The sequence below is a fragment of the Crocodylus porosus genome, unplaced genomic scaffold (assembly GCF_001723895.1).
Source record: "Crocodylus porosus isolate Cpor-Errol unplaced genomic scaffold, CroPor_comp1, whole genome shotgun sequence".
Taxonomy (NCBI): domain Eukaryota; kingdom Metazoa; phylum Chordata; order Crocodylia; family Crocodylidae; genus Crocodylus; species Crocodylus porosus.
In genome coordinates this window covers 82,208,079-82,229,038 of record NW_017728931.1, presented here as the reverse complement: position 1 = coordinate 82,229,038, position 20,960 = coordinate 82,208,079, and the positions used below count along the sequence as shown (strand labels likewise).

At 42.7% G+C, this 20,960-nt stretch overlaps 1 protein-coding gene across 1 annotated transcript in view; it reads left to right on the top strand.

The window, feature by feature from the left end:
• The window catches only part of HMGA2 (high mobility group AT-hook 2), a 178,714-nt gene that overhangs the window by 125,597 nt on the left and 32,157 nt on the right, over window positions 1–20,960 (top strand). Inside the window, exon 4 of the mRNA XM_019543279.1 lies at window positions 19,593–19,625. Coding sequence (XP_019398824.1) covers window positions 19,593–19,625 — 33 coding nt within the window. The remainder of the gene's footprint in view (window positions 1–19,592; window positions 19,626–20,960) is intronic.

Here is a 20,960-nt window from a genome sequence, read left to right as displayed (position 1 = left end):
TCCAGCCTTGTTTCTGACAGACTTTCCAAATGTGCAACTGTGCTTGGGTCCACATTGGCAGAAGGTTGTATATCTCTGCTACCAAATCTGGTGTTTGGTGTGCAAACCTGCATTACGCCAAAGCAGTTCCAATTTTCAGGATGTTTCATGAAAACTGTCATTGAGAAGTCAGTCCTTATCTTCTTACCATTCCAAGGAGTAAGAGCAGTCAAGGGTAATGTGATACGTGTTCTTGGACTAATAAATTATAACCCAGAATCTTTAGAGTTTCAGAATTCCCTTTTCAAGCACTAGCAGATTCAATAGAAGGTATAAATCTAGGCATGCAGAGAAAGGTAACTGGTTGGCAACAGACCTAACCACAGGTTTGTAGATCTAGTCTGTTCCATGCATTCACTATGACCCACATCTCTGGGAAATTGCAGTGGGGCAGGACCAGTGGCCTGAATTTATTGTATGAGCACTGCTCCTCTACAGCAGGGGGTGGCTTAGCCAAAAAGGCAGAGAGAAGACTCTATTAAAAAAAAAAAAAAAATCAGAATGGGATGGTAATGTGATAGCATGCCTTTCACCTCTGGGTCACCAATTCAAGTCTAGCCCATTCAGAAGTGACCAAAAATTGTTTCCATATGGCCCACATGAAAAGAGTAGGGAACATAAGAATTGCTCTGTCAAAACAGACTGGCAAGTCCAGGGGAAGAACAATTATGCAATAACCTCCCCACATGGAAAGATTCTTTTCAACCCCAGATAGTTATTTATTGGCTTGTATCCTGAAGCAAGATGGTTTGTATCCCTTGTAAGTAAAATAATATTTATTTTTATTTGTTTTTAAAATGTTGCCTTCTAATTTCATTGGGTGATCCCTTTTTCATGTGATACTAGTAAAGGTGACAAGAGAGCCCAAAATGACCTTCTTTCTATTGCTAATGATATTGGTTCATTTTCAAGCCAGGAGCGTACACTCCTCACAGAAATGAGAGCCAGAGTTGGCCCTAATGGGACACCAGGCTGGCAATGTTAGCAAAGGGGGCTGCTTTCTGAGACTCAGCTGCTTTCTGTCATTTAAAGGTATTCCCTCTTGATTAGGGCTAAGGCAGTTGACTGGTGGTCATAATGGAAGCTTCCACAACAGAGTCTTGTGAGGTTCTTGCTTGGAGGATAAAGAAGGAACTTCACTTTCCACAGTTTTTAATCTGTCATCTTTCAAAAACCTTCAAAAGGCCCATAAATTAAGTTTTAGAAGAGAAGGTGGGGCTGCAGGAGAGAGATGCTGAAAGTGAAAGGGCAGCACAGAAGAAAAGCAGAATGGGAGATGATGATACAGCCACTGTAGTTGGGTCTGGCATTTACGCAGGCAACACAGTAAAAGTACCTGTCTTTGTGCACCCTCTCCAACAGTGTCTGTAAGCAAGGGCCAAGCCCCAGTGGGCTGTAACCTACAGCTCACAATGAAAACAGCTGCTACAAGTATTCTTCCATGAATCCAAGAGACTGTATAAAACTATGTTAAAACAATAAACATAATTTCACAAACCTTGAAGTCTAAACAGTGGGAATTCCTTATCTCATGGTCTGTTTATATGCAGTACTTTATGAAATTTAGTTTTCTGTCATTTATTAAGTTTTGCTCTATCAGCAAAATCTGTTTAAATATTTAGGACTATTTGGGAGGGAGCAATAAAGATGAAAAAATGTGGAAAATACTGAATTCATTTGACAAACCATCCTGTAAGTTTGCAGCCTGGAAAAAATCTTAGCAAGCATACTGTAGTTTTATACTTCATTACATCCTTCGTTTTCTTGTAAAGCCTCTATTTGGGAAAATCCCTTTTTGAAATATCAGTCCCAAAAACTGATGTGTAGAAAGTAGGTAGATAAGGATATGGTACATGTAGAACAGGCTGTAGTGGGAAATTGTATTAAATACTTCTCAGCGGCGTATGTTAAATTCAACCTTCCAGAAATAGTTAAATGGCAATATATATGGTTTTATCAAGTATTTCAAAATCAGTTTTGAGGCTATAGGTATAGCAAATGCTTCAGATATACTTACTTTTGCCTTGAAATCTGCTTTTCATTCTCATTCTGTGCTGCACCCTATGAATATATATCTTGACAAAACAGACCTGCCATGAACTATGTAAGACTGAAGAGGAATGAAGGCCTAGATGTTCAGATGGCAGAATCCCAGTGGTTGTCAGCAGTTCAGAATATTTGAATGTCTACAGTTTCATCGTTACTTCTAAACTTAAAAATTAAATATACTGCCAGTAGATACATGTTGGAGATGCAATGCATTACATTCAATGCTTGGTCATATATTTTTTTTCATACTGTATTATCAGTTCTTTGTGGGAAAAAAGTGTAACCAGAGTTAATATGATTTTGAATACAGCAAGTATGGTGAATATGTGCATTCTGGGGTATATATCTAAAAAGTTAAAATTAAAACTTAACCATATTGCACTTTTACAGTGGGCCTTACTAGTTACATTTAGGTTTATATTACTGCATTGGAAAAGTAGGGCATCTCCAAAGGTTGAAAAGTGGTATGATGACATGGCACAGCTGGTTTCTGTGAAGAGAGTCTTGTTTTGCAGATGTAACTGCTTTGACAGGTTTAGTATAATTTGGAAAGATTTCTTAGAATAGAATCATAAAAAATTAGGCTTGGAAGGGACCTCAGGAAGTCACCTACTAGTCCAACCCCCTGCTCAACGTAGGACCATCCCCAACTAGATCATCATGGCCAGGGCTTTGTTGAGCCAGGCCTTGAAAACTTCCAAGAATAGAGATTCTACCACCTCTCTAGGTAACCCATTCTAGTGCTTCACCACCCTTCCAGTAATAAAGATTTTTCCTAAAATCCAACCTAAACCTCCCTTGCTGCAACTTGAGGCTGTTGCTCCTTGTTCTGTCATCTGAGAACAGTCTGGCTCCATCCTCTTTGGAACCATCCTTTCACATAGTTGAAGGCTGTTATTAAATCGACCCTCAATCTTCTTTTCTGTGGACTAAATAAGCCCAGTTCCCATAGCCTCTCCACAGAAGTCATGTACCCCAGCCCCCTATTTTTGTTGCCTTCCTCTGGACTCTCCAATTTGTCCACATCCTTTCTGTAGTGGGGGGCCCAAAACTAGACACAGTATTCCAGATGTGGCCACACCAATACAGAATAAAGGGGAATAATTACTTTCCTCGATCTGCTGGCAACACTCCTACTAAGGCAGCTCAGTATGCTATTAGCCTTCATGGCAACAAGGGCACACTGTTAATAGAATTATATCCATCCCCAGGTCCTTTTCTGCAGAGCTGCTGCTTAGCCAGTTGGTCCCCAGCCTGTACTTGTTCATGGGATTGTTCCATCCTAAGTGCTAAACTTTGCACTTGTCCTTGTTGAACTTCATGAGATTTCTTTCGGCCCAATGCTCCAATTTGTCTAGGTCACTCTGAAACCTAGCCTTACCCTCCAGAGTCTACTTTGGTGACTAAATTATTACACTGTGCACACTTCTCTTTTTCTCTTCTGTCTTCCTTCCCTCCTTTTTACTTGTTTTTTTCTCTCTCTCTTTTTCCATTTATTGATAATGGATTACAACACAAATGTATGTAGGTTAGGTTGATATATGTGTATGTGATTTTTGTGTTGCATTTAAAAAAGAATAACAAAAATTAAAAAGGAAAGAAATACAAATGAACACTCCTTTTGTACTTTTGCTTAATGATTTCCAGACATTAAATAGATACATTTTCTATGATGTGGTCTTTAAGCAACATCCACGGGAACTTATACGTCTAAAATTAGCTACTCAAAGGAGACCCATTTTCTATAGTATACAGAGAGAACGTTAACCCTGAACTATAACATGCTTCTTGAACATTACATCTTGAATCACAGATTCTCACAGATCTTTTGTTGTTGTTTTAGCAGAAAAATAAAAATGCGTCTTGGCAATCTGAACGCGGATAAAATTTATTGGAGAACACTTAATAGGGGAATTAATTATAATACATCCTTGGGAGAATTCAGATACATTTGAAGAGCCATGGTCAACAGCAGCTGAATTCCCCAGCAACCAAAATGTAGAATCAGATTTGTCAATATATTGATTTCAACAGAGTTCCACTAGTATAAAACTATAAAGTCTGACTTGCAGATTTTGTAACCAAAGATCTATGTGGCCCTTTAAATGAGTGTTTTATAACTGATACAGTTTAAGAGAGAGAGAATTCGTATTACAAGTGAAAAAAAACATTTTACATAAAGCAGAGTCAGTAAAAGTACATTCAGTAGGTCTTATTATGTTATGAGTCTGGGTTATGACTTGAATAAACTCTACTGAAGACTGATGACCAATGACTAATAGCTGACAAAAAATAGTGCCATTTTTCTTCTTTACTTTCTAACCATTCATTCCTTACCCAGAGGGGTGGGAAAATCACTCTATTATGGATATTGATCCAGATTCTTTATCTTGGTTACAGTGGTGTAAATCAATTGTATTATAGTAGAACGATACCATTGTAAAGAGTAAAATTTGACCAACTGACTCTTTCCCATGAACTTCTCTCACATTTTGATATTTTCCCACTGACTCTTTCCCATGAACTTCTCTCATATCTTATATTTTAATAATATTAGGAAAGTACTGAAAATATTAACAGGCTTGTAGCTTTTGTTGTGAAGGTCGCCTTCACATTGCTAACAGAAGGGATGAGGTTCTGGTCCCATAGAAGTCAATGGGCATTTCCCCAAAGTTTTATTATAAGACTTCAGTAAGAGCAGAATTTCACCCAAAGTATTCCAAGGTTAAGATAATTCGGATCATATAAATATCTACATGGATAAAAATTGAGGCCCAGAAGTACAAATGATCTTAGGTACCCAGCTCCAGGAGTAAAATTCACAGCAGTAGCACACTGAATAGGAAGACATCTAAGCTAGATACTGGGAAATACCAAAGAGAGAGGTGGGTATGAAATCCCATTGTTCTTCTAGAATTCGGTCTAAGATTTGCAGGCCAAAACTCTTGCTTGGACTTAGGTGCCCAAATTGTCCCTTTGGTTACAGGCATCTGGCCCACTTTTTTCTTTAGCACTAGAAGTGTTGGTGCCTACCTTTTATATAATAGCCCAGTGGTAAGACTACTTGCTTAGGAGTTGGGCATTTGCAGCAGTAAGAAGGCTCAAATCCAAATCTCCTCCTTCCCTACAAACCACTCTCTGCTCCTTCATCCCTTACAAAATACTGTCTGTTTCTCTTGTTAAAACTGGCACTGCAGCTAAAAGTTCAAGATTCACAGGACTGGAGTGGGTGCACGACTGCCATACAAAGATGTGAAAGAAAGGGGGAATCCTGAGTTACTTCCCCTAGTGCCTACATTCTAGCAGTGATTCTCAACCAGGTATGCCACAGTATGATTCACAGGATAAGCCCAGAAATTTCAAGTAGGAGCCCATGGTGTTAAAAGCATTCTGCCCCTTTGTGGTTTTTTTGAGTTCTATTCAACAGAGCAGTTCTTTGTTCTATTTTTCACTGAGTCAAAACACAAGTGAAAACTAAGAGCTAGCATTTTCTGAGAGGTACCTGGAGTCTACTGTGTGCCTCAGTTCTAAAAATGTTGAGAATCACTGCTCTAGTGACTTTGTGACTACGTGTGCATTCTGTAGTAAAGAGCATTTGAATAAAATGCATAAAGAATTTGGGAGCAGGTCCTCAGGGCATGTACAGTAGCAGAATTTGTGGCACTTAAGTAATATTACTGGTGAAAATGTAAATGTCTATAGATTCTTAGGGCACCTATACGTGAGCGCAGAGGCTGCTCTGATGGAATTCCAGCATGTCAGAGCAGACCTGGTTAATCAAGTCTGCCGGAGCGTAGCAATTGCCATGCTCCAGCAGCCTCCTGCATCTCGTATATCAGTGTCCCTGTGCTTAAAAATGGTGACGGGGGCACTTTATTTAAAGCTTGTTGAACAAACTAGTTCAAGTGCCCCCACCGCCATTTTTAAGTGCAGTGGCACTGATACATGAGACATAGTGGTGCTTTAATTAGAGTGGCTCTTGGAGCCACTTTCATTAAAATGTGCCCCCCCTTCCTCACCCCTACAGTACATGTAAAAGTGTCCTTAGGCATCTAGGTGTTTAGGTAGGGGTTTGTGGATCACTTGCTTGGATTTGGAGGCCTAGCTTTTACCTAAGTTGCATTGACCCTAAGGTACTATTGACTGTTGAGTCCTCATTTTAACAGATCGGTTTAGTGTGCTTGTTCTACTGAATACATAGGTGCATGAATTTTCGATTTTCTGAATGTTTGTTTGTAGGATTGACTTTTTAATATGGAAATAGGTAGTCTGTTAATTACTGTTTTGTTCATTCAGATAACTGAGATGCTTGCTGCTGTTCTGAACAAATAGCTATTGCAGTTTTAACATTGGCATCCGCCAGAGTTTATTACACTCTAGGGGTGCGAGTCATGGGATTTTGTGGGTTTTCTGTAAAACTATGTCCAGCAGTAGTAAAGGGAGGTCAGTTTAATAAGCCAATAAATATTTTTGAATGAACCTACTTTGTCTTTGTTATTAAATTCAAAGAGAAGCATGAAGTAGCATAGGGAAAAAAAAGAAATTCCACAGATTTTGCCAAAATATTCCACAGATTACTATTATCCCAGTTTCTGAGACTACACAGAGAGCTGAGAAGTCTTTGAACTGTAAGGGCCAGATGGTATTACTGTTCAATTCTAATGACCCGCGACTGTGTGCATACACAGACACCCTGGTTGCCAGTTGACTGCAAACATGCAGTGTAGGCAATAGAATTCATGACCTTTTGCCTCCAAATACAGGCATTTACTTCTTGGGATAGAGGAGAATCTTCACAAGCTTATGGTGATAACAGGACATATAAACTCTTTTTAGGTCTCTAACCTCTGAATTTCAAGGTCATATCCCGCTCATTACCTGCACTGAAACCAGGCATGCATATACACAAGCCAGTACTGTGTATGCATATACACATTCTGTATTGTGAATTTGTGCATGCAATTAAGAAACTAAAAGGTAGTCCATGGCCCCTGTCAGATATTCAGGTGATAGGTGTGATAGGATCTGATGCATAATCTACACAATTGTGCTTCCTGTCATGCCACACGTGATTGTGGGATTCAGCAAAAGATCCTTTATTGCCAGTGCAGGAAAAGCCTGGGATTGTAGTCCTGGGCTCCCTCTACACTGGTAAGTTGCAGACTCCCACAAGTGAGCACCCACAGCAGACATTGGCATTGGAGCATGGCCTGGCTCACTGTGTCATATCATGATCAAGAACTTTCAAGTGTTTAGTGATGTGAAACATGCTAGACTGATCCTAGCAATAAAAAAAATTCCCAGTTTAGCCATAAAACAAGCACTGTATTAATGGTGATATGAAATCATATGTATAGGCTATTAAGAATCATGAAAAACTAATGCCAGCTGGGGTGGTAGTCACAGAACTGGCAACTGATAACTGATACAAACACTATATTGAAACGATCAACTTATGTGTTCAGGCAGGGGGTTGGATTAAGTGACCTTTAGAGGTCGCTTCTAGCCCTACTTTTCTATGCCTCTGTGATTCAGAGTTCACGCAAAACATTTGGGAGTAGAATTTAACAGTTTTATGTAAAATCCTACACAGTCCAGCAAATCCTTGCTGATCCACAGCATGTTCAATTTCAAAACATCAGGTTATTGAAAGGTACTTTAGACACTCATTCAGACTCAAAAATAATTCCATCCACAGATTTAGTAGCATAGCACAGTAAAAGCTCTGTTATCTGGCAACTGCCAGGAATGGGGGATGCCAGATAACAAAATATGCCAGTTAGTTGAGCAGTCTGAACAGTTAATTGAATACACGTCCTTGCCTATTCGGGCTGCCGCTTCTCCACCATGTCTGGGCCATCACCACCCCTCCCGCAGCATCACTGCCCCTCCCGCAGGCCCCACGGGACAGGGAGGCAGGCCTCGTGCAGCCATGGGGGCTCAACAGCGCAGGCTGCTATGTCCCAGGCCATGGGGGCTCGGAGAAACTGGAAGTGCCATGGTGAGCATTTCTGGTTTCACTTTACCTTACAAGTCAGCATGCTGGTTCATGGAGCATGCTGGCTTGCAAGGTTCTGGTTAACGGAACTTTTGCTGTAATTACTATTGTTCTACTAGTTTCATTCAATTTTAGTTCAACCTTGTTCCTCTTAGTGGATTCTTTATTATGGGCTCCTGCTACATAGAATCAATCATAGAAATTAAGGGCTGAAAGGGACCTCGAAAGATCATCAAGTCCAACCCCCCTGCTCTGGGCAGGAATACTGCTGAGATCAGATGATCCCAGTACGGCGTCTCCTCTTGACTTCCAAGGTTAGGGACTGACCACCTCCTTGGGAATTCTATTCCAGATTCTGGTCACTCTTACTGTAAAGAAGTTTTTCCTTACATCCAACCTGCAACCATCCTCTAACACAGGGGTTTTCAACCTTTTTTAAGAAGTCTACCCCTTCTGGATACACTTCTGGCTGAGCGGCGGGGTAGGGAGGGGCTTGTATATGAGGTGGTGGATGGGGGTGGCAGCATGTGAGCTTCCCCTGCCCCCCATGTCCAGCTGGCCGAGTGGCACCTGTGCAGCCCACAGAGGGGAGCTGCTGCCCGTGCCTCTCTCCCACCCTGCCCTAGCCCAGCTCCTGGGAGGTGGCAGCACAGCCTGGTTGGTGGCGGCACTCCGTCCCCACCTGCCTGTGTGTACCCCCTAGCTCCTCTCCAAGTACCCCCGGGAGTACACATACCCCCAATTGACAACCCCTGCTCTAACTGTTTACTGGCATTGCTCCTTGTTCTCCCTTGGGGCACCCTAGTGAAGTTTTTCTCCCAGCTCCTGATATTCACCCCTTACATACATATAGATGGCCACCGGCATTCCCTCTAAGCTGTGTGGTGTGTGCAACTACGCAGGCATGCCTGGCAGCATGGCATGATCGTGCCTGTGCGGCTGCGCATACCACACAGCTTAGACGGAATGCTTATGGCCACCAAGTCCTCCCTCAGTCTTCTCTTCCCCAGGCTGAACAGTCCCAGGTCCCTTAGTCTTTCCTCATAAGGTTTTTCCTTCAGGCTCTTAAGCATTCTTGTGGCCTTTCTCTGGACCCTTTCAAGATTCTCCACATCTTTTTTGAAATGTGGCATCCAGAACTGGACATAGTACTCCAGCTGGGGTCTCACCAACACTGAGTAGAGAGGACGTATCACTTGCTTAGCCCTGCTCTTGATGTATCAGCTAATGCATCCCAGTATGCAGCTCTGTTGACTATAGCATTGCACTGGAGGCTCATGTTCATCCTGTGACCAACCATAACCCTGAGGTCCCTTTCAGCCATCATGCTGGCCAGGACATCTCCTCCTAACCTATATTCATGTCACTGGTTACTTCTCCCCAGATGAAGCAGAGTCTGCATTTATCCTTACTGAACTGCATCCATTTCTGCTCTGCTCATCTTTCTACCTTACTCAGGTCTTTTGGCTCTGCATCCTATCCCCTAGCATGACCACTTTTCCCCATAACATAGTATCATCTGCAAACTTGGCCAGTGTACTTTCCACATCCTCATCTGAATCATTGATAAATCATGTCTGAAGGCATGATTAACCAGTTAATCTCCATATGCTTCCAGAGCTGGGGGTCCTGCAGCTGACAGCACTGCCATCCACTTGAGCACATGGTGAATGTAACTTGAAGGTGCATAACAATAGTAATTACTGTGCTACCAACTCCATGGATGGAGTTATTTTTGAGTTTGAATGAGTGTCTAAAGTACCTTTCAGTAGCCTGATATCTTGAAATTGAACATGCTGTGGACCAGCAAGGATTTGTTGGACTGTATAGGTCTAAAAGTCACTTAGTCCAACCATCTGCCTCAACAGATAAGTTGATGGTTTCAGTATGGTGTTTAGTTGTCAGTTCTGTGACCACCATCCCAGGTGGCATTTGCATGATTCTTAATAGCCTGTACATATGATTTTATGTCACCATTAGTACGGTACTTGTTTTATGGTTAAACTACGATTGTTTTATTGCTAGGGTCAGTCTACTACGTTTCACATCACTAAGCACTTAAAAGTTCTTGATCATGATATGACACAGTGAGCCAGGCCAAAATGCAACACAGTTGTGACAAGGTCCTTGAAATCTAGTCCTGGCCACACCTCTACTGAAAACTGTGTTGTGATGTGTCTCCTACTTCAGTGACAGGTACCACTTTAATAAGAAAGAGAGATCAAAACGCAAAATTTAGTACTTTGTAGCATGCCTTAGAGATTTGGGTACAGAAGTCAATAACTAGACTCAAGCAAACTATTCAAGTACTAGAGGTGTGCCGCTATATTGGATCAACGCTGATAAAAGGAAAATTAACGTTATCAGCTATAGGCATTTTTTGGCGGGTGTAGTTGATAATGCACTGATAAATACACTATGCCTTCTGGCCAGGGCCCCTGAGTACCACATGCAAGCACACACCGCACATGGCCCAGCAGCATGCAGAGTACCACCCTGTGGGTAAGTCTGTGGAAGGGAAGAGGCGTGGGGGTACAGAGTGAGATGCCCATGGTGAGGAAGGGAGAGGGGCAGGGGCTGGGGATGCTGCCTAGCTAGGGTGGTGAATGGGACCCTGGGGCTGGGGTAGGTAGCGGGATGGAGCCACAGGCAGCTCATCCAGGGTATTCAACAAGGTAGAGTGGGGAGCAGCTTCCCACTGCTGCACGTACCCCACTGTGGGAGGCATGTGCCCCCTGCAGATTTGCACAAGGGATGGGTGCAGGCTGCCAGCTGTGGGCTCTGGACTGTCCACCCTGCTGCCTTTTGCCCTGGGAACTGGTGGCAGTGGGGGCGATGAGTTGTGCCTCAACTGCTGGGCAGGCAGGGCTTGTGGCGCAGCCAGTGCATGGCTCCCAGAGCAAAAGACAGCAGAGTGGAGAGCCCTGAGCCCACAGCAGGCAGCCCACATCTGCCCCTGCCCCACTTGGTTCCACTCCTAAAAGGTTTGCTGCACTTAAAAATGGTGGTGGTGACACTTGAATTAAAGTTCATTTAATGAGCTTTAGTTCAAGCACCACCGCTGCCATTTTTAAGCACCGGGACACTGATCCCCTGAATGAGTTACCCACAGCTCCATCCCACTCCCTGCCCCAGAGTCCCATTCACTGTCCTGGCTGGGCAGCACCCTCAACCCCTGCCCCACTCCCTCCCTCACCTTGGGAGCCTCAATCTGCACACACACGCCCCCACTCTCCTTCCCTCTCCCACACTCTTTACCCTCCAGATATACCGGCAGGGTGCTGTTATGCACACTGCCAGGCTGTGCTCCTGTAAATCAGTTATCAGCTTGGTATCAGCCAGTATGCCTGCTGAATAATCAGCTATTGGTATCGGCCAAGAAAATCTCTATTGGTGCACTCCTATCAAGTACAGTAATTTTTATAAATGTGTTTTCCTGTGGCTTATGTTATTTAAAGGAAAGTTACCTAGATTCTTCCAAGCAGCATTAAAAATCTCAACTATAAGGAGCAGTAGTCTATAATTATAGAGTAGGAAATACGACAAATCTGAAACTCAGGTTCATGCTACAAGCAACATGGATACAAACTTAATTTTACTTATTTTACAGTGGTATAGTGATATAGTGGAACAATCATTCCAAACCTGAAATGCAAATCGTAATATTTTGTAGCATGCTAGCAAAATGAAGGGCATGTAACACAGTTATTGATTATTAACTGACACAATGATGCCACAGGGCAGCAGTTATGACATGGTCCTTGAAATCTAGCCCTAGCAGGATTTCTACTGAAAACGATGTTGCAATATGTATCTTACTTCAACAACAGCCTACAGTTTACTTTTACTGAAGCTAAAGTGTGCTGATTTGGAATTTGTATACAGAAGAATAAATGGGGTGATGCTAAGCAGAGTAGGGTTATCTCTCTATTTCATATTGGTGAGACCACTCCCAAAACAATGTGTTGATTTCTGTAGCCTCTCTTCAAAGAGATGTTGAAAAAAATGAAAGATGTTCAAAGAAGAGTTGCAAGAAAGATGTAATGAGCTACTAAATAATATCAAACAGAAGGTTAAGAAGCAATTTGATTGGCATCTGTAGTTTATTATATTGGGAGAAAATACCTGATGCTGCAGAGTTTATTGGAGCAGACTTTTATAGTATTTGAGGCAGGATGCAGTGATTTAGCGAGAATGCCTTGAGATCCTTTCAGGAGTGTCTCAGGGTAACATACAATGTTAGTACTGCTAGGTGTGTAAACATGATTCATGAGCTAAATCCAGAGTTTTCAAATAGCATAATCCATATAATTAAAAACATTGTGACCTGTTGTGGTCTTTCTGAGTTCTTTACGACAGAAAAAATACTTTATTATTTTTCTGTAGTCAAAAATGAGTTTAAATTAAGAGATGACACTTCCAAGGGGTGCCTCAAGTGCAATGAGGGGCTTCTTGAGTCTAATGAGGGGTGCCTTGAGCCTAAAAAAGTTGAGAACCACTGAGCTAGAGTATGATCAGGCTAAGTGTAAGTGTAAATAAGATACCTGAAAGATCTTCCTATCTTGTCACCTCAAGGTTTGAGTATTTTTTTCCTTCTTATCAAAGTTATTTGACTTACCACAAAGGTATAAAGTTAATTTTGTTGTAGTTAGTACACTAAAATCGTAAGAACTCAAACATAGTCAAGCAAATCCTGCTTTCTTCTAGGGTCCATTTTGTAGTCAGATGAATTCTTGGTATCAAGGATGTCACAGGATATTTTTCATGCTTGCCAAAGTTTAGAAACTTTTGCTTTGTATTCCCCATTCTGTATTTAGGGATGCCATGTAATACAGTGCATTGGTGTCACATGTGGCCTGAAGAAATGAATTTTGCTTTTACATGTCCAGACTTCTGATTAATATCCATTCCATTTGAAATAGTCTAATTTGATACTAGGAAAAAATAAAACTTGAAAACTGTATTGAGCTAAGTAGTCCCAAATGTTAGTTCTGAAATAAAAGAAACTAAATATTAGATACTAGTCAGCTATACTACCCTTTACTGTACAGAAAACTGAAGTGATACATTCAGTTCGATGGAGCTTTTATTCAGGACTCCTGTGTTTTGTGTACAACATTATTTTACTCCAAAAGATTTCTTTCAAGTCCCTTGTCTTTTGCATTCTTATGGGATCCAATTTTTTTTTAGACTTACGGGAAATTCTTGTCACCCCAGCAAGCTGAACATTTAAATGCAACAGGCTTTTGAATTAGAGGCATCTCATTTCAAGCTCTTTGGAACATGCAAAGAACTGTTAACACACTGAACTTGAGGCTTAGTGAGCTGAGGCGGTTGCATCAGCAGAACGTCCAGAAGTTGGTAGAGAAGCTGAAAGATATATACTCACTAAAGTCAAAGAAAGCATTGCCGAAGCTGGACCCTGAGGCTATTTCTATTTAGTCAAATAGGGTTAGGACCAAACTGACTTAATCAGTTGCTACACTGAGGCCACATCTACATGTGCCCATATAGCACCATTATTACTGCACCGTACTCCAGGTGCACAGTTATTTTTAGCCACTACTTTGCCATAGTGGCACACTATAATGATGGAGTATGCCACTATGGCAAAGTAGCTGTTGGTCACATGTAGATGCATATGGTCACTACATCGCTGTATTGTATTGCTATGACAGTGCAGCATCATGTGTAGATGAGCCCTGAGACATTTAAGGCCTAAAATTTAAGTGTCTAGGCCTGGGAGGATGACCCAGATCAACAGGGTTAGGTGCCTTGGATCCATATACCATGAACAGGAAGACTTAGGGCACCTCCCAAATGGTATCTAGGGCAGGGATCAACAACCTGTGGCCTGTTGACTGATTTTTATCTGGCTCACAAAGCCTGGGTTTGTGTAGCAATTTAGCAGCAAGAGAATTCACCTGTCTGGCAGCAGGGCAGCAGGGAAAAGCAGTAGCAGTAGTAGTAACAGCCAGGTTGGAAGCGGTAGCTGAGATGGAAGTGATTGACCAACTTGAGTTATTTTGACCCACCACTCCTAAGAACTTTGCTGATCCTGGATCTAGAGCACTTCAGTGTTGAGCAGAAAGTCGTCTACAGCTAGTTAATAGTAAATACTAGGCTTTGTGATGTTTCAGAACTCTATCCTCTATCCAGAGCTGATGTGCTGACTTAGGGCAGCACAGTAGGTATCTTTGTCATTTTAGGATCCAGAGCACCTGGAGGTAATGGGGGTAGGGGGAGGACACACCTAACACAAACTGATTGCAGCACTGAGTATAGTGAAAAAATCAAAACTTCTAGTCACTGATTCTCAGAGTGATGGTACTGTCTTGTAGCCTGGCTCCCAGGGTTATTTATTTCTCTCTCGTTTTTTAACTATTGACTATCTAATGTAAAATGTAATAACAGTGCAGAGGGCAGGGATCAAAACCCAGAATTCTCCCCTCTCAGGGTAGTGCCCATATCACTTGTTACCGAGTTATGCCCTCTGCTGCTTGTTTACCATCTGGTCCCATAACTCTTGCACTTCTACCTGCCCAGTGGCCTAGCTTAAGAAAGAAAGGTGGAAGTAGATCAGGGCTGGGCAAAATATGGCCCACATTCTGGATGCAGCCTGTGAGGCCATTCTGTCCAGCCCGTGGGTCCCCTAAAAAATGTAGAAAATTAATATTTTTCTACCCTTGGTTCCTGTCAAAAATGACAGGAACCAAGGGCAGTAGGACCCAAGGAAAGCCTGGCAGGCTCCAACAACAGCGGGGCCCACTGGGCCCCAGCCAGAAGCCCCAACCGGTGGGGCTTCTGGCCTGGGAGCACTGGCTGCCCCGCAGCAGAACCACAGGTAAGTGAGGGGAGGAGAAGGGTGGGGGAGACCCTGGGCAGGGAAGGGGGGAAGCTGTCCCTTCCCCACCCCATGCCAGCACCCCAGGCTGCGAGTGGCTGCAGCATGGGGCACCAGGCATGGGGCAGGCGAGGGGCTACTTCCCCCTCCTCTCCCCCAACACCACCTTATAACCCGGTCCCGCTGCCAGGCTGGCAGCAGGGCCGGGTTACAAGCTGGTGCTAAGCATGGGGACAAGTAGCCCCTCACTCGCCATATGGCCAGTGCCTCGCACTGCAGCCACTTGCAGCCTGCCTGGGACTGCCTGCACCTGCTCCAGACAGCCCCATGTGGACTGCAAGCACCTGCAGCAGGGAGCATCAGCCATGGGGTGAGTGAGGGGCCACTTTTCCCTGTGCTCAGCACCAGCTTCTTCCCTGCCAGCAAGCAGGGGGTTGGGGCTGTGCGCTGCCCCCCGCTTGTACTGCAGAACTGGAAGGCACTGGGTGTGAGTGGGCAGGGAGCCAGTAGGAGCATGGGGCCCACACCAGTGCCCCGGGGTCAGTGCCAGCGGGGCCCAGAGCAGGGTGGCAGGAGCACAAGGTCCCAGCTGGCAGGGGCTCTATGGAACCTGCTCTCCCTTCTCCCTGCTGGTGCAGCCCAGACCAGCTCCACGGACCCCTGCTAGTCTGCACCCCACTTTGGTGTTGGCGCTGGGACACTAGTTCCAAGATGGTGACCATGGGGTGCAGTACCTGTCAAGGGGTGGAGCACCTGTCAAGGGGCAGGGCTACCCATACGGCCCTCGACAGACTGCCAAAACTGGGTGAGTGGCCCTCTGCCTGAAATAATTGCCCGCCCCTGAAGTAGGTGCTCCCTTCAAGCCTATTCTGCAGCTTGCTTCTAAGCAACTTTCTTGGGGAAGTCAGACACGTTGGGTTGAGTCCCCTCGGATGAGGAGGACCCAAATCCTGACTAAGTGCTCTAACCACAAGGATATTAAAAAAAGAGTTGGGTGCTGTCTACCTCAGTAATTTTCTGTGATCGCTTACCAGATTAGAGATTTAGATAGAATTTTGGCACTTCCCTGTTGCAGTCTAGATCTCAGTGGAGCTTGGGCAGCTGTTATGCTCTAACTTGCTTCTAAGCATATTCAGTAACCCAAACTTAGGTTCCCAGGGAACTTTTCAGTCCACAGTCGAGGTGACAATGTGCATGGTTTTTGTAGCTGTTGGAGCAGTATCAATCTGGATCATATTTTGTGACTTTGGTGCCTAAGTTCTGCCTAAATCCCACCATCGTCCTGTTTGGGCACCTATGGGAACAATTTGGATCTGACTGTTAAGTCTTGATTCTGTGTGGGTTGTGTACCCTTGAACTCCTTTGCCTTCAAGGTAGGGGCTTCCCCAAGGACTCAAAGAATTAAAGTAAATACTACTTGACTACAACATTTTCAGTCCATAGTCAGACAAAGCACCATTGACTCAAAGTGGAGGAGCAAAACCCACAAAAATCATTGTATTCTAAGTTGCACAATTTGAAATGTCACAGCTAGTTGCTACATGGGTGCAAATTAACACAGCTCTTTGGTCTTGAATGGAGTATTCTGTTTGTATTAGCCAAGGATCTAACCCATGCTCTAAATCTTAAATAGCTACCCCTCAGCCCTACAGTTCTTCCTTATAAGGGTAGAAAGCATAAGAAGCAGTGTATCCAAGTTCAAAAATCCACATGAACCCTTGCTGGCAGACAGCAAACTGCTCTGAGCATTAAATATTAAGATAGCAAAGGAGCTGAATGAGTAAGTGTCTTATAAAGCTCTGTCAGTATCAGAAACAGTTTCCATTCGGGTGAAGTACAGTATTTTCCCTTTGCTTTTTATGAATGACTGTAGTTTTGTGCTTCAGTCAGAGTCCTCTGCTAAAGCCATTCATAAAAATAAAAACAAAACAAACACACACACACAAACTTTCTGGGTCCAGTCTGGAGCCACTGGGTGCCAGAGGCTAGGAAAACGTGCTGGCAGCTATAAGCTCAACTAGCATTGAAAGTATTCAAGGGTCTTTTTGGTGGTCTGAAAAGTATGAAGTGCTGTGTGGAAGGGCAGCTGATAGAATTACTGTGACACATACTAGGCAGAGAGCCAGAGCTGGCCTTGTTTCAGACATTGTCTTTCCCTTCATTGAAGTGTCAGGACCTAATTCATGGAAAATTTGGTGAGCTGGCAGCTCTTTCAGAGGATTTCATTGAGCTACAGTGTGCAGGAGTCACATGAATGCAGGATCCACAGCCAAAAAATATGGGGATTTCTGAGCCGTAGGAACCAGTCAGCCTGCAAGAATGTCTGTGAATTTGATGTGGTCTGAGAGTAAACATGTGTACAGGTATAATCAGCAGGGGGAAAAGGCAGGAAAGCGCTGGTGATTTAGATTATTGAAGACCTCAGTGAATTCTAGTCTTAAAAGTGATTCTTTTCAAATGAATAATCTCTTTGCAGCCACCCTCATTTCCCAAGAGGCAACAGATATCCTAAATCATTCCAGGGCCTGCAGTACACCTGGGAAAGGCGTCAACAAAAAGAGTGTCTTTGTAATGGCTGTAAAGTAATTTAGAAAAGAAAGGGTCTACACAAAAGAAAAAAGACCAGACCCAGTAATTGCATTTATTTTCCTATTTACTGTGTTCAGTACACAGTATAGAGCTCTGTATACGGATACAAAAATATATTAGTAACAGGACTCTATCGAAGGAGAATATTGTTGCAAGTAAACAAAGCATCTATTGTTAAAACAGAATGTTTTGTGGTGGGCAATTTGAATTGATGCCTTTGCATTTAATTTACATTTCCATTGATTTTTTTCCACTAAATGTTTCTCTTAAAGGCCAGTTACACCAGATTCTTTGCTAAGAAATATTTAAGTTATGTCGTACAAGCACTGAAATGAAAACTAGCCTTTGAACATCTAAGGAAACTATTATGCCCAAGACCCCAGAGTCAGGTTTTTTGTTGGGAGTAGGCAGTACTCAATAGAGCTATAATCACAAAAAAAAACCTCACTGAGTTTGATTCTTTGTTCTTTGGAAATATAAAATATGATGGATGAGAAAGCTCAGTCCCACCCAAAGCAATGGGAGGACTTTACTCCATGTGAGTAGTTTGTCATTTTGACTACTTGCAAACGTTAAAAAGACCCCAAAATGGTGCTTTAAACTCTGCACGCCTCCATGCCGAGCCCAGTGGATGCCCAGAAGAGGCAGCACATTATTTGGACTAGCTTACCTGTCTGTATAGATCAGGTGCTTTAGTGGGGCTTTTTTGGCCTTTTATCTAATAGCTGATTGAATCAACTTCAGATAAAAGTGCCAAAAAGCCCCACTGAGGCGCCGGATCTATACTGATGCTGCAGATCTGGGTCAAAGTAATCCACAGCAGCTTCCAGTAAAGCACAGAGTTTTTTTTGTTTTTTGTTTGTTTTTTTAAACATCTGCAAGCAGCCTTTGTGCTTTTCACAAGATCCACCAAGTCAACTTTACCCAGATCATCTGTGTTTCAGCACCTGCGTTTCAGGTAGAACATGGGCTCATGGAGTATGATGTTTATATGTTAGCATGAAAACTTGATGCCCCATTCCTCTGTTGCTGTCCAATTTTCTGCTGCACTTAACTGTGTTTTAGGGGGACTGTGGTGGAATTGGGCTCCCATTCCTAGGCGCTTAGGGAATGCCAGTACAGAAAAATGTCACTTTTGAGATATTAACATGCATCTCTGTCTACTGTGAAAGCTCTTGGAGACTAAATTGGGCTCTGTCTTATTACATTCTGTAATATAATATGAGGAAACTATTGAGTAATTTAAGCTGTCCAAATATGTATGTGTGCACATATTTAATACATTCTAACACAGCATTAATAAAATATATCTAGGCTACAACTTGTTTAAGTAGAAATGGGCCTAGACTGGGAATGGGATTTATATGTTCCCTTACAGTTTGCATCCTGGACAGAGCAGCAGTGTGCTAGTGAATGAAAAATAAGAACCAAAGTTAACAGGATAGTCTACTTCCATCCTCCAAGCCAAGCAAAGAACGGAAAATAAATAAAAAGCAAAAATAGAAGAAAATATATCTAGTTTAAAGAGTGTCAGCTTTTAATAATCATAAGGTGTTCCCAGCAATAGAGGAGAAAAAAACTGATCAGCGATAGTCTTCCTTAAACCTTGTGTAACTTCTCTGAAACAAGTTCAGAGGTTGTATTAGGCACTGTACAGTAAGATGGTCCTATACTGACAAAATCCGTTCAACTCAGGAGTCAAAACCCCACTCTTTAAGCAGTTCGTGGTTCTAAAGAGTTGGAGGAAAGGGTGTGTTAAATTAAGCTTTATCTTGTTTTCACTTCTACTTACGTGTTCTCTCTCTGCAACTCTCAGGGCTGCTTTACACATTTTGAGAGGGAGGATATAAGTAGACATAGGATTGTCAGAGTGACGGTAGGAAATGTGCACACACTTCATTTCACGTCATTTCTGAAATTTGTCTTTTGTATGTATTGTCATTTAACATGCTTCTTATTTAAAAGCATGTAATTGTGCTTTTCTCAAGACTTGTATAAGTTTCAATTAGGTGACTTGAATGTTTTTTGTTCCGTATGAAAGGTCTAAATCATGTTTTGTTTTTTTCCTTGCAGCCTCAACAAGTGGTTCAAAAGAAGCCTGCTCAGGTAAGGAAAAGTTCATATGAATTAATTCTAGAGGCTATTTTAAATTTGTTAGCTCTTGAGGACTTAAGTTAGTAAGTTTAGTATCATTTTAATGTAAGCAGTAACATTAATACTTCATCAGTGGAAAAATACATCCATCATCTAAATATTTTGCTAAATCTATGCAATGAAATAGACTCGACCTTTCTAAAACAATACCCTGCTTGGAGAGCCTCTGTTTAAGGGAGATGTAAAAATACCTCACCCTGCTATTTAAGTAAGTCTATTCCCATCCATTCATAAGCACATGCTTTGATGAAAAAAGAAAGAACTGCGGAATGAGGGCCATAATGGATATAGCACTGTTCTTGAAATTGGTCTACTTTTTAATGGAATAGTAGTTTTGTCAGGCTACCATATGGTTTGAAAGTATTACTATAAAACAGTGCAAATTAACAATTAAAACAAATTTAAATAAAAACAGAAACTTGTAGCTTTGAGCTCAAGAGGTAAAACTATATGAGCCCTAAAAGCATGTATAAGAGTCCAGTTTCTGAAAAAGAAATCAATAAAAGCTCAACAATGATGACAAGCATGCAATAATATTACTGTCCTACTGGCAGAGATAATATTCAAGATAATGTAGAAGTAACACCACACTTAAGCTCAGATTCAACCGCCTCCCCCAGCAGTACCAAAGACATTTAGGTTCTGTGGTACAAAAGGCAACAAGAAGGGAGTGTGGGGTGTATGTTGTAGTGAAGGGTGTCACTGTACAGGTGGCAGGAAAAGGGAGAATAAAATAAGGAAGAACCACTGCTACCTGGTACTCCCATTCACCTCTACTCACAAGGGGCATCTACATGTGTGCTTGACTGTGGAGCTGATTAATTAGCTCCACAGTAAAACATCAATGTCTACACATGTGGCACTATTAGACCAGAGTAAACTAATTAACTCTCCTGTAGAATAGTACTGCCTGACACAGGTACTGTCCTATGGCATAGTTATTTAGTGCGCTGCAGTGCACAAGTAGACAGTGACCAGTGCTGGCTGGGGCACAAGGGTGCTGTTGTGTCGGGGCTGCCTGCCGGCTAGCCCTCCACTGTAGCACCCTCGTGCCCCAGGCAGCCCCTCCACAGCACATTGAGCTGGAGCAGAACAGCTCTGGCCTGGCAGACTGACTCCCCCGCCACCCCTCAGTACCCTGCCAGCCAGGGTTGTGCCGCTGTGGCTCAACATGCTGTGGTCACCTGGGATCACTGCACCTGGGAGCAGTAAACTGCAGTGCAAACTGTGGCAGAGTTTTTTCAGCCACACTAATTGTATGTGTAGATGAGCTCACAGAGGTGTTGC